This window comes from Ictalurus punctatus, chromosome 29 (assembly GCF_001660625.3).
Source record: "Ictalurus punctatus breed USDA103 chromosome 29, Coco_2.0, whole genome shotgun sequence".
Lineage (NCBI taxonomy): Eukaryota > Metazoa > Chordata > Actinopteri > Siluriformes > Ictaluridae > Ictalurus > Ictalurus punctatus.
In genome coordinates this window covers 8082681-8097334 of record NC_030444.2, presented here as the reverse complement: position 1 = coordinate 8097334, position 14654 = coordinate 8082681, and the positions used below count along the sequence as shown (strand labels likewise).

At 36.4% G+C, this 14654-nt stretch overlaps 1 protein-coding gene across 3 annotated transcripts in view; it reads right to left on the bottom strand.

The window, feature by feature from the left end:
* The window catches only part of abcc2 (ATP-binding cassette, sub-family C (CFTR/MRP), member 2), a 58272-nt gene that overhangs the window by 38758 nt on the left and 4860 nt on the right, over nt 1–14654 (bottom strand). For all 3 annotated transcript variants that reach the window (XM_053677564.1, XM_053677563.1, XM_017461632.3), the window contains exons 2-9: nt 11232–11405; nt 10669–10812; nt 8341–8481; nt 8122–8244; nt 7953–8008; nt 5982–6216; nt 1334–1518; nt 931–1108 (exon numbers count right to left, since the gene is read on the bottom strand). In XM_053677564.1, the coding sequence (XP_053533539.1) occupies nt 931–1108; nt 1334–1518; nt 5982–6216; nt 7953–8008; nt 8122–8244; nt 8341–8481; nt 10669–10812; nt 11232–11405 (1236 nt within the window). The remainder of the gene's footprint in view (nt 1–930; nt 1109–1333; nt 1519–5981; nt 6217–7952; nt 8009–8121; nt 8245–8340; nt 8482–10668; nt 10813–11231; nt 11406–14654) is intronic.

Here is a 14654-nt window from a genome sequence, read left to right as displayed (position 1 = left end):
CTAATAATGGGCAATATTCAGAGTTGGCATATTGTGGTTACCTCAAACTGTCAGACATTGGCTCTGAATATGAAGAAAATTAAGAAAAAACACTCCAAAGGCAGAATCGCACCCTTAAGACACCCGCTTTGTTTTAGATGTGCGTAATTCCGGTGTGAGTAACTCTAGTCTATCTTCTGAGTTCAGGTTAAGTAAGACTTCATTAGTTAAGTCTGAGGTCTGAATACTGATGAGTACAATTTGGTTTTAAATCCTCATTGTGTGCATCTAACTCCACTCTGAATATTTCCAAATTAGATTACTGGCTATTAATCTTAATATATACTGTATATATCTATAATTGGTATTATCCTACACAGGCTTGTGGGGAGTCTAGAGCCTATCGCAGGGGACTCAGGGCACAAGGCTGGGGACAGTCTGGATGGGATACCAACCCATCGCAGGACACAGTCACACACGACAAACCTATTCATGCACCATGGATCATTTAGAAATGCCAATCAGCCTACAATGCATGTCTTTGGACTGGGGGAGGAAACCAGAGTGGGCAGAGGAAACCTCCAACCCTGGAGGTAATTAATTATTACCAATAATTAATATTAGTAATAAAAAAAAACAAATAATACTAACTTAGTACATAGTGTGAATAAGTAGAATATAATTGATTAATGTTTTATTTTATCATAATGGAATTTAATTTGGAATTTAAATTACTTAATAAAAATTACTACATTTGTTTCATGACCAATATTTTAGTACTGTTGTGCGTACACATTAATTTGATAATTCACTTTCTATTTTCCTCTGTGCAACACATAAGCGCTCAGGGCACAAAACTACCAAAACACGGTGTGAAGTTATAAAAATAAAACATTCATGAAGACAAAATAAAATGGCATATAAAAATGATTTAATAAAAGATTCTCGTACCTTCTTATACACCGCTGCCATGATTGCTGTGCGTACTTTCATACCCAGAGCAAAACAGCGCTGAAAATACTGTTGGAGGAACAAGGACTGAAGAATTGCCATAATCAAGAGCAGTACAGCATAAATGTAACCCCACCATATATAAATCGATTTGTCCTGCGTGAAGGATATCATGACCCTGTGACAAAAATAATAATAATAAATAAATAAATTAAATATCATGGCAAATCACTAGAACATCAAAACTGAGCAAAAAAATACAGGCAATATGCCATAAAAATTAAACACTGAGTCTTTATGCAAGTGGCATTTTGTGAAAGCTTTACAAAACATGCCCTAAAAGAATAGCATCTTTTTGAAATTTCAGAGGTGTGTAAACCATCAAGAAAATGAAGTGACTCACTTGAGCAGCTGTGGACTCACAAATGAAAGAAGGTCTTGTAATAGTTTGAAGATAGCAGACTCTATAAGTGCCCATTTAAAGGTTTTCATAATGGTGGGCACCAGCCAGGAGTCAGGATAATCTGAAGCATTGTCCTTTTGTTCCTTCTTTTTCTTATTCTTTTCTGACTTTTCTCCTCTCTCCTCCTAATCACAAAAATAAAAGCAAAGATCAAATGAAGAAGGTGAACTCTTTTGAAGCTCAGAACATTATCACGCAACAATGCAATAAAACAAACTACTGAAGTCTGTACAGTAGCCTGCATAAGGCTTATGTAATCTTACTGTAAACATGCCTGAATACAGCAAAAATGACAGGTTAACTTTGCCATGCCAGTCATTTTTTTAAACATTGTGAACTGTTCTGAATGTCACTCTATGGGTTAGTATTACTGTCATATGCTAACACCTGTTCTGTGATATGAAGGTATTTTGTGTGCTTAGATTGAAAATAGGTTGTCAGTGGTTTTTCTACTACACTGGAGAATAATGTATCATTTGAACCTCATTTCAGATTCACTGGTATTTATTGTATACCTCAAGAATATAACAATTTGGCAAAGCAAATTTATTTTAAAAATATAATCGTCTAGTCTGTTCATAATCCTATACTATTAGCTCAATCAGAGTAAAGACCTTTATCTGTAAACCAAAATCAGACACAGAATAATGACAGTAAGGCTAATCTGAATTTCAAAATTCAAAATTACCTTTTTTTTTCTCTAAAAGTGGTACATTTCCTCAGTTTAAACATTTGATATGTTTTCTATGTTCTATTGTGAATAAAAACATGGGTTTATGAGCTTTGCAAATCATTGCATTCTGTTTTTATTTACATTTATTTAAATTTTACACCGTGTCCCAACTTTTTTGGAATTGGAGTTGTGTATATATATGCAGTGCCCTCCACTAATATTGGCACCCTTGGTAAATGTGAGCAAAGAAGGCTGTGAAAAACTGGCTTTAATGTTTAACCTTTTGATATTTTGTTAAGAATATTCACACAAAAATACTCTCATGAATATCGTTGCAAACGATTGCAAACGAAACACAGGTTTATATATATATATATATATATATATATATATATATATATATATATATATATATATATATATATATATATATATATATAAAATCTTTGTTAAATATATGAATTCATGTGAGAAAAATATATTAAAAAGTATATTCTAATTCATATTTTTAAAAAAATAATAAATAGTACATCTGAATGACTAAAAACATCTGAATGACTTGAACATGTAATTGTTCAATTGTGACTTCCTGTTTCAGGGGTATAAATATGAGGTAACACATAGGCCAAATTCCCTTAGTCGTTTATAACAATGGGTAAGGCCAAGGAAAATAGCTGTGATAAACGGCAAAATGTTGTTGAGCTTCACACAATAGGAAGTGACTATAAGAAAATAACACAAGCATTGAAAATGCCCATTGCCACCATCAGGGCAATAATTAAGAAGTTCCAGTCAACTGGAAATGTTATGAATCAACCTGGAATTGGATGTGTGTTTATATCGTCTCAACAGACTGTGAAGAGGACGGTTCGAGTGGGCAAAAAATCTCCAAGGATCACAGCTGGAGAAAGTTGGCTTGGGGTCAGAAAGTCTCCAAAACTACAATCCGAAGTCACGTAAATCACCACAAGCTGTTTGGAAGGATTTCAAGAAACTAGTCTCTACTCTCATCCAAAAACAAACTCAAGCATCTTCAGTTTGCCAAACATTACTGGAACTTCAAATGGGATCGGGTTCTATGGTCAGATGAAACCAAAATAGAGCTTTTTGGCAATAAACAGCAGAGGTTGTTTTAGCACACACAGAGAGGTAGCCATATGGAAAGGTACATCATGCCCACGGTTAAATATGGTGGTGGCTCTTTAATGTTTTGGGACTTTTTTTTAAGGTACATGACATCATGGACTCTTATCAAATATCAACAGATATTAAATGAAAACCTGACTGTCTCTGGGAGAAATCTTAAAATGGGCCGTGGTTGGATCTTCCAGCAGGACGATGATCCAAACATACATCAAAATCAACACAAAAATGGTTTACTGAGCACAAAATCCAGGTCCTGCCATGACCATCCCAGTCCCATGACCTGAAACTCATAGAAAACCTGTGGGGTGAACTGAAGAGGAGAGTCCACAAGCGTGGACCTCAAATTTGAAGGATCTGGAGAGATTCTGTATGGAGGAATGGTCTCAGATCCCTTGCCATGTATTCTCCAACCCCATCAGGCATTATAGGAGAAGACTCAGAGCTGTTTTCTTGGCAAAGGGAGGTAGCACAAAGTAAAAGGGTGACAAAAATTGGTGGTGGCTCAAAGGTTAACCTTCTCTGCTCCAGGGGTGCCGTGTCATGGCTGACCCTGCGCTCTGACTGTGCTCTAATGCATATGTGACAAATAAAGGCTTCTTTCTTCTTTTCTTAATTGTGGCACAAATATATTTAACAAAGCACATATATTTAAGATATTTATTTATAAACCTGTGTTTTGTTTGAAGCTGTTTGATATCCATGAGAGCAGAGTATTTTTGTGAATTTTTTTAACAAAAGATCAAAAGGTTAATCAACAAAGATAATTTACCAATATTAGCACTATATATATATATATATATATATATATATATATATATATGTACAGTGAGGGAAAAAAGTATTTGATCCCCTGCTGATTTTGTACGTTTGCCCACTGACAAAGAAATGATCATTCTATAATTTTAATGGTAGTTGTATTTGAACAGTGAGAGACAGAATAACAACAAAAACATCCAGAAAAACGCATGTCAAAAATGTTATAAATTGATTTGCATTTTAATGAGGGAAATAAGTATTTGACCCCTCTGCAAAACATGACTTAGTACTTGGTTTAAAAACCCTTGTTTGCAATCACAGAGGTCAGACGTTTCTTGTAGTTGGCCACCAGGTTTGCACACATCTCAGGAGGGATTTTGTCCCACTCCTCTTTGCAGATCTTCTCCAAATCATTAAGGTTTCGAGGCTGACGTTTGGCAACTCGAACCGTCAGCTCTCTCCACAGATTTTCTATGGGATTTAGGTCTGGAGACTGCCTAGGTCACTCCAGGACCTTAATGTGCTTCTTCTTGAGCCACTCCTTTGTTGCCTTGGCCGTGTGTTTTGGGTCATTGTCATGCTGGAATATCCATCCACGACCCATTTTCAATGCCCTGTCTGAGGGAAGGAGGTTTTCACCCAAGATTTGACAGTACATGGCCCCGTCCATCGTCCCTTTGATGCGGTGAAGTTGTCCTGTCCCCTTAGCAGAAAAAAAACCCCAGAGCATAATGTTTCCACCTCCATGTTTGACGGTGAGGATGGTGTTCCAGGGGTCATAGGCAGCATTCCTCCTCCTCCAAACACGGCGAGTTGAGTTGATGCCAAAGAGCTCCATTTTGGTCTCATCTGACCTCAACACTTTCACCCAGTTGTCCTCTGAATCATTCAGATGTTCATTGGCAAACTTCAGACGGGCATGTATATGTACTTTCTTGAACAGCGGACCTTGCGCGCGCTGCAGGATTTCAGTCCTTCACGGCATAGTGTGTTACCAATTGTTTTCTTGGTGACTATGGTCCCAGCTGCCTTGAGATCATTGACAAGATCCTCCTGTGTAGTTCTGGGCTGATTCCTCACTGTTCTCATGATCAATGCAACTCCACGAGGTGAGATCTTGCATGGAGCCCCAGGCCGAGGGAGATTGACAGTTCTTTTGTGTTTCTTCCATTTGCGAATAATCGCACCAACTGTTGTCCCCTTCTCACCAAGCTGCTTGGCAATGGTCTTGTAGCCCATTCCACACTTGTGTAGGTCTACAGTCTTGTCCCTGACATCCTTGGAGAGCTCTTTGGTCTTGGCCATGATGGAGAGTTTGGAATCTGACTGATTGATTGCTTCTGTGGACAGGTGTCTTTTATACAGGTAACAAACTGATATTAGGAGCACTCCCTTTAAGAGTGTGCTCCTAATCTCAGCTCGTTACCTGTATAAAAGACACCTGGGAGCCAGAAATCTTTCTGATTGAGAGGGGGTCAAATACTTTTTTCCCTCATTAAAATGCAAATTAATTTATAAAATTTTTGACATGCGTTTTTCTGGATTTGTTTGTTGTTATTCTGTCTCTCACTGTTCAAATACAACTACCATTAAAATTATAGACTGATCATTTCTTTGTCAGTGGGCAAACGTACAAAATCAGCAGGGGATCAAATACTTTTTTCCCTCACTGTATATGTGTGTGTGTGTGTGTGTGTGTGTGTGTGTGTGTGTGTGTGTGTGTGTGTGTGTGTGTGTGTGTGTGTGTTTCAATTAATTTCAATTATATTTGGGGTTTAATAAGTATATTTGTCATGATCTGAATAAAAATAATTGAAGGTGAACTTAAACCTGACTGAATACCTGCAACATTCCCCAAGTTGCGAAAGAAATACAAAAGAAATTTTTTATATGACCCAGAATTCTGTATTCTGGCAACATAATACACTGCTTCTCCTTTAAAATTATTATTATTAGTAGTAGTAGTAGTAATAGTAGTAGTAGTAAAATAAATTATGTGACACAATTCTATACCATGACCAGGATATCCTGACTGACTCCCTTGGCCAGGCCATTCTGGTCACGATCAGGCTTCAGTGTAGTTTTTTTTTTCTTGCTCTGTTTCTTCTGTAGCCTTTGCCGAGCAATCCTTAGTTCATCCTTCATAATCCCCTCAAACTTCTGGCTGATGCAGTCCGTGCTGTCCTTCTCGTTCAACTCCCACATGTCCTCCTGTATCAGTGGCCTTTTGTAGCCATTGATGACCATCCTTGAATGGAAAGATAATATATATTCTGTCATGATGTATACAGTATGTTTCAGCAGGGTGTGCCCTATTATGCAAAAAATGTATAAGACATTATGTACTATCTTGTATAATTTCATGTATTTCATTGCTACTGACTAGGGCTGTCATGTCCGAGACCAAGACTAGCAGAGAGTAAGTTAAGACCAGGTCTTAAGTCAAGATCAAGTTCAAATGAAAGTGAACTAAGATTGAAACAAGAAACCATCAAATCATTTTCAACCTAATGCCTTTACTTCAAAATTGGCTCCATTCCTGCACTGCGCCAATGATTAAGATGTTTTCTAAAAGGAATTACTTATTGGTCAACTTTGTGTATGCGAAAAGAAAAGACAACATCTATCCAATCCTTCCATAAATTTTCCCTACCGCTTATCCTACACAGGGTTGCGGGTAGGGGCAAAAAGTGGGGGAGACCCTATACAGGGTGCCAACCCATTGCAGGACACAATCAGACACACACATTCACAAATTACAGACAATTTAAATATTATTCTTATACATTCTCGGACGTATAAAGACCATACAGAATGGTGCTCGAAAGTCCTAAAAGTAGATAAAGAGAACCCAATTAAACAAATAAGACAAAAATATTAAAGTTAGTCATTTATTTATTGTGGAAAATTATCCAATGTTGCATATCTATGAATGGCAAAAGTATGTGAACCTTTACTTTCAGTATTTGGTGTGAGCCCCTTGTGCAGCAATAACTGCAACTAAACATTTCCCGTTGAACTGTTGATCAGTCAATGTGAAAGAGGCCTTTAGTTGCTTAGAAGTTTCCCTGGGTTCCTTTGTTGGTCGAACACTCCTGGGGAAGGTAACAATGGTCTGGAATTTCCTCCATTTGTACATAATCTGTCTGACTGTGGACTGGTGGAGTCCAAACTCTTTAGAGATGGTTTTGTAAATTTTTCCAGCTTTATGAGTATCAACAACTCTTTTTTTTAGGTCCTCAGAAAACTCCTTTGTTCATGCCATTATACACTTCTACAAACATGTGTTGTAAAGATCAGACTCTGATAGATCCCTGTTCTTTAAATAAAACAGGGTGTTCACTCACACATGATTGTCATCCTATTGATTGAAAACACCTGACTCTAATTTCACCTTCAAATTAATTGCTAATCCTAGAGGTTCACATACATTTACGACTCACAGATATGTAACATTGGATCATTTTCCTCAAAGAAAATTAACCAAGTATAACATTTTGTCTCATTTGTTTAATTGGGATTGCTTTGTCTACTTTTAGGACTTCTGATGATGTCTGATGATGTTTTAGGTCATATTTAAGCAGATATCTAGAAAATTTTTAAGAGTTCACAAACTTTCAGGCACCACTGTAAACTCTATAGTGAGACCAATGCCCAAGACAGAGACAAGTCCAAGCACAAATGGCAAGAAATCCAGGACATGTCCAAGTCAGTCCAGAAAATTTGGACTACAGCCCTACTACTGAACCTTAAAATATCCTTAATTTACTGCAACCTGACGAAACCTTCTCATTCTGCTGTGAGCGATAAATTGATTAGGCATTCCCATAATACTAAAAGCATATACTATGTGCATATAAGTTGACTAAAAAAACTGTGACTATCTGTGACCACAGCCATGTGTCATTGTGTTGGGAAACAAAAAAAGCTTGCCAAGAAAAGCTGTTGCGTAAATTAAACAGATCTTAAGAAATGAAATCCTACCAGTTAAACCAGTTGAAAGTGATTCTGCTAAGAAATGCAGCGCCAGCTTCAGGGTTCTGCAGGTGTGAGATCCAAAATGTAAATGAATCAAACAAGTCTATATTTATAAAAATCACAAAATGTTTATAAAAATGAAGTTTATACAAATTATATAAAAAGCAGTATCTACCTTTTTTACCACCTCCTTAAGATCAGGTGGAACATCAGCAATGGCTGATAAAACCAAAGCGACCAGCTGAAGTGCAAAGGCTATGTAGAAAAGACAGAACCTGGGAAGATCTGCTATGTTCTCCTGAAAGGATAGACACGAAAAGAAATTGACGTGTGACCACAAAAACCATAACAAATTGTCTTAGCCTTGAACAAGCACTGATGGTCTACAACATACCTCTTTTAAGGCATCTCGTAGAAGGGTCTGGAAAGGAAAGATATCACAGATGACCAACAGCAGCCAGAACAGAAAGAGGCTTGCAGAATCGACGGTTCTCTCCTTGCGTCGAACAGCTTCCTGGATTAACATCACCAAAGCCTACAAATTGAAGACATGCATGATGAGCAAACACACTTCAAAATTCAATAACCTTTCAATTCTATTTTCTTTAATCAAAGATTAACATCTTACATTGTGTACTTAGTGTACTTTTAGTGCAGGTAGTGTGTTCATAGTGTAAAAACCATTTAAAATGTAAAAAACATTTTGCACATGCCAGAAGGTGAGGAACCAGCACTGACCAGTGCTGCTAAATGTCTAATGCACCAAGATATTTTGGGTTTTTAAATAATTTTTTTTTCTGCAGAAGCTATTCTGGTGAAAGTAAAGTACTGTATGTGTGGCAGTCAGAGAAAATCAATCGGATATTAGTGAGGCTGAATTCTGCCAAGTAGCCAAATATGACAAGAAACTGTAAATATATGGGCAAACGTTTGACTAGACCTGAACCTAACACTCAAGTGTTTTCTTTATATCCCATTGCACATGTAGTTCCTCCTTTGCTGTTATAATAACCTCCATTATTCTGGGAAGTCTTTTCACTAGATTTTGGAGTATGGCTGTGGGGATTTGCGATCATTGAGCCACAAGAGCATTAGTGAGGTCAGGCACTGATGTTGGGTGAGGAGGCCTGGGGTTGAGTGGGGTTGAGGTCAGGCCTCTGTGTAGGCCACTCGAGTTCTTCCACTCCAACCATGGCACAACATGTTCTTATGGAGTTCGTTTTGTGCATAAGGGCATTGACATGCTGGAACAGATTAGGGCGTCTTAGTTCCAGTAAAGGGAAATCTTAATGGCACAGCACACAAAGACATTCTAGACAATCGTGTGCTTCCAATTTTGTGGCAAACATTTGGGGAAGAACCACATATGGCTGTGATGGGCAATTTTTAGCATCCTTGTGCTTCCACTGAATGAGTGCTAATTTGGATACCTGTGAGCCCCTGCAGGTGTCCATTAATGTAATAATTTAACATCCTGGATTTGATAGACTTAGTATTTAGTAGGTGTTAGGTGTTACAATAGCATTAAGTTTAATATTGATTTGTGTTCACTGTTTTAATGAAAGAGTAAATAACCATTTAAATGATGCTTCGTTGTAAAACATGCTCCTCACCAATGCCATACTATCTTCCTGCAAAGATCATGTTTACTAAGGGGCCAGTTGAACAAAAGCAGAGGTAAAAGTAGTCAATTTGCATAAAGCTGTCTAAAGATTTGTTAGCTAAATGTGATTTCTTCATATAGTGAATCTAAGGCTTTGATAAAGTTGATGGATACATACGTGCCAAAGCAAAGCAAACATAATCTTAATAAATTCTATCAAAATCCTGTTGGAAATGAAATCTTTAAATGCAATTTACTATTCACTTTTGGGGGTAAGAAGACTTCAAAAAGCTGCATTACTTGTGGCTGAGATACATGGAAAAGAGAAAGATATTTCATTTTAGGAAAGTCTATAGTTTTCCAAGCTATATATAGAAGAAAATATCAATATTTCAACATGTGAAGGGTTTTTCCAGGTGCTACTGTCAGGTGCTACATACACACTGTAGCACCTAGTAAGAATGTAGTGCATTATACAGATTTATGCAACAGTTTGGGCACCCATGACCAAATTACAAAAAATATTTAAATAAATAAACTTATGATCCCCTTCCTCACCCAATTTTGTTTTAATGTTAACCAAATTGACAGTAACTGTGCATTAACATTTGCAGGAAAATGTAATAGTTTTAAAATATTTTGCTGCAGAGGTTGTGTTTACTTCTTTTCACTTGAAAAAATCAATAAAATATGTAATTTGTCTGCAGATGCATTCAACTGTACACCATTTGCAAGTTTTCTGCAGCAATATAAAATGATCTAAGTATAATGTAGATGATTGAAGAAATTTGTCATGCATATACTACTGCTACAAGAACAACATCATCAACAACAACAACAACAACAACAACAACAACAACAACAACAATAATAATAATAATAATCATAATAATAATAATAATAATAATAATAATAATAATAATAATAATAATAATAATAATGGACTCACTAATAATGAATTCATTTGTCATGCATAGTAAAAAAGGAAAAAACAAATTTTTAAAGAAAACTTATATCTTGAAGTAACTTTATCCTGTGATAATCCTAATTTAATACACCAGCAGTGAAGAGGGGGCAAATGTTCCCAACAATAATCTCTGGATTTGAAGATCAGCTTACCCAAGAGACTCCAAACAGGACAGGATTAACATAAAGCACAGCAGGATTTTTTTTAACCAATGAGTCATCCATCGGTCTGTAATCTTCAGCAAGTGTGACAGCAAGTCCAGCAATAGCTGTCAGGAACAGAAGTCCTGCTACAACCTGATGAAAAAATGGAATTTGATTAGGTCATTTAACAGAAAAGAAAGTGTCATGCTAAATTATGTTCACAATAATGAAATGTAAAGTCCCAAAATAAAGGCTTCTGAATAATTCAAAATGAATTTTTGCTTTTGTTGTAACTGTACAGACCTGAGAGTGAAGGAGTAATAAACAAAATGTCACCAAACAAGTTTTCACACGCCATGATTATGGAATTTGTTTGATTTTTGAGCAATGATAAAATGAATAATGATAATTTCATTTTCAGGTTGACCAAATCATTTGAATTCACTGTGAAGAAGTCACATTATTCATCACTAGACTGGGACCCATCTGGCCTGTGTGATTGTGCACACTATATTCTCTGTGGAGGCAGAACTGATACTCATTCATATGAATGCAGACTCGGTAACTTCTACCTGCTTGCAGATGTAAAGTTTGGAGAATGGAGATTTGGGAGCTTTTTTCTTGAAGAGACTGACCAAGTGTACGGGAGCACAAAGCCACAGAAATCCCAGTGGTACCCACACCAACACCGTTCTCTCCACACACACCGGTAAGTCCGGATCCATGCGATCCAGATACGAGTCATTCTAAAGTGGGCAAATATACAAATGTGAACAAAATACACTCCTCAAATTATACCAAAATATTATAGTGAAGCAAATTTATAATCACAGCCATGAGAAGCCTGTAAAGGAAGTCCTAAATTGCTGATTTTGTTAAACGTTTCTTATTGTACATCACTGGGAACCCAAGAGTAGCACTTTATTTTGTAGTACATAAAATGCCTACTACTGATTAATGAAATATGTTGTAAAAATCAGTCATTGCTGGTACACATCTTGTATACTGGATTTTAAAGTATATAGTAACATAAAAAAAATATACAACAGAAGGCATCATGATGTCAAATAATTAATAATTTTTAACAATAATTAATAACAAATTTAACATGGAGCATTAAAAGATTAGATGTTAGGATCAGAGCTGTATCCATCCTGAAAACAAAGGAGAAAAATGGCAACACATCACATGGCATTATACACATTGTTATAATTACTCGTGAAAATGCTTTATACTGTATAGTTAGCTTTATGCATTATGAATCGTTAACATGATGTAGTGTTTAAGTAGTGTTTATTATTTTCTGTAGGTGGTTAGTCAAATTAGTGACCGTATTAGATTAGTGATTTAAGTTCTGGATTATGGACCACAAATCCCAGTGCCACTAAACTGCTGAAAAGCAGCCTTTAACTTTCATCTGCGTGGCTTGTGATAAAAGGTTTGGATAAAAACATCAGCCGAATCTGAAAATGTAAATAATTAAAGTGTGTGACTCAGAACCCCACTGTAATTTCACTATGTGCTCATAGTTTTAGCATTTGTGTAAATTCAGTTATTATTGTGTCTTGTGGACTATATGTAAACATCTGTTATGTGAAATAGCTTATGCAGGGCAGTACTAAATAAACAACAAGATGCAATTTTTATGATCCCTCTTATTATTATTTTTTATTATGAACATTTGCAGATTCTGCAAGCCATATGTAAACTTAGAAAACGTATTTAAACAGTTTGCACTCAAACAATAGAAAAAAATCTTTATTCTAACAAATCTGAATAACAACATGGTTGCCTTTAACCTCGTAAAGGTTCCCTGGGGTATAAATATGTGGTTGCACACGTGTTAAATCACTTTTTTATCATTACCATAAGGGTAAAAACAAAACTTTATAGACAAATTAGTTGGTTATGCATATATTTCACATCTGAAACAGTAAAAACAGGTTTTGAGAGCACACTGGCACCCCAGACAGTGAAGAGGATGGTGAAGGCATGAAAATAAGAGCTTGTGATTGCATACTTTAATTGATTCTTGCAGTTGCCAAGGATTCAAGATGAACTGTTAATGACTACTTTCAGAGCAGCAAGCTGTTTGGAAGTGAGCATCTCAAGTGCTGTTTGGAGTGAGAGAGAGACCTCTCAAAATGCAGCATGATTACTTGGCATTGGGTATTAAATCAGCCTTTCTCTTTATCTGTTTTTTCCCAATGTAATGACCTCTGTGTATGAAATGTGCTATAGAATAAACGTGCCTCGCCTATGCACATCATCAGCAGTTTTGCTGAAAAAAGTAACTGCATACAAGGAAAAGCACCTGATACCCCACTGTAAAATGTGCTGGTGAATCAATGATGCCTTGCACACGCTGACAGCATGTCTTGTGTCTCTAGTCCCCTCTCTGTGTAATCATTTTTGTTGACTGCACTGTGATCCTGCTGTACTGTTTATGTCAGGGAAATACTGGAAAAAAGGGGACTAGAGACTACATTTCTCATCCTGCTTTACAGGCTACAAACATGCATGCCCCGGACCATAATTCCCAGAAAGTTCTCTCACCTTCATTCTAATCAGGCACAACTTTGTGAAATATATGCTCAGTTACCTTGTGTTCTGTCATTACCAAGCCTTGATTCTCTCATGTTTGCCTTTCATTGTTTTGAACCCTGTTTCTGCCCTTTTGATTCTCTTTTGTGCCTTGCCTAGTTTAGGCTGATTGTTCATTGCCTGACCATTGCCTGATCATTGTTTATGAGTCTGCGTTGCCCTTTGGATTTTTCTCCCTGGATTATTTAATAAACACTGTTTTTAGCACACATACCTGCAGTTGCATCCGGCTATATCTCCTCGACCTGACAATTTGTTTGTTGCACTGTCTGTTGTTGTTGCTGCAATGTATGTTTGACATACTGTATAATGTTGCACACTGGCACCAAAGCAAAACTAATTCCTCTGAGCACAATTCATAGGCAATAAAGTGTTTCTTAGTCTAATTCTTTGTGGCTGTTTTGTAGCAGGTTGTTCAGGGTATCTTTAAGATTGGCATTATGAATTATGATGAGGTTCAGACATAGACACAGACATAGCTTTCTAGAAGATGATGAGCCAAATTTACTTCTATAAATGCAGAAATGGTTAAAGAAATGAATTATTAATAATCTCAGCCTCTAGAGCTTAAAATATGTAGGAGTGGATCCCGAAGGGTCTTGGACCTGTAAGGGTGCTGATCATATTTAAAGAATTTTTTGTAGGAAAAAATACTCTACTAAAAACATGCTTAAATTAAAATAAACCTAAATACATCCATGTATGTTTGAGCTCAAAATATCACTCCTTGCATATGTTATTCTTTTTATATCATCGTTCTTGGACTGAAACCTTGTGTGTCCAAAACTGTTACTTTTCAGGAAACTAAACCATGTATTTAAAAAATAATTTCCAGTGGAGTTACAAGAATGAACACAAACTATTTTCACGCTTTTCATTGGTTAAATATTTGTAAAACCCACTGGCAGACGTAAAGGGTGACCAATAGCAATGATTTATGAAAAAAATTTAAACGATGAGATATAGAGATACGAGGTTTCCACCCAACATCGACAATACAGTATATTACTTTTGGCTCATTTTCATGAAAGGTACTAATAATTTTGGAGGGCACCCAGCTTTACTTTTAATTACTACTCTTAATCACTTTCATTTTAAAGTAAGTCATCCAGTTAGGGCTCATTATATGAGCCAAATGAATACTAAAACTGCTTTGCAGAAAATGGAGGTTTAGAATGGGCCTTTTTATTACCATGTGGTTTACAAGCTTTCACTGCATACTAAATTGCAAACTCATGGTCCAAAGGTAGTTGCTTAGTCATGATTATCAACACAACATAGCTCCAGCATGGTCATTCATTTCATACATTAATTGTCAACATGATTGTAAACACTTCATATACAAGCATTATTTTTGTAATGTAAGTTAGAGTCTTTTTGTACCTGCCTCA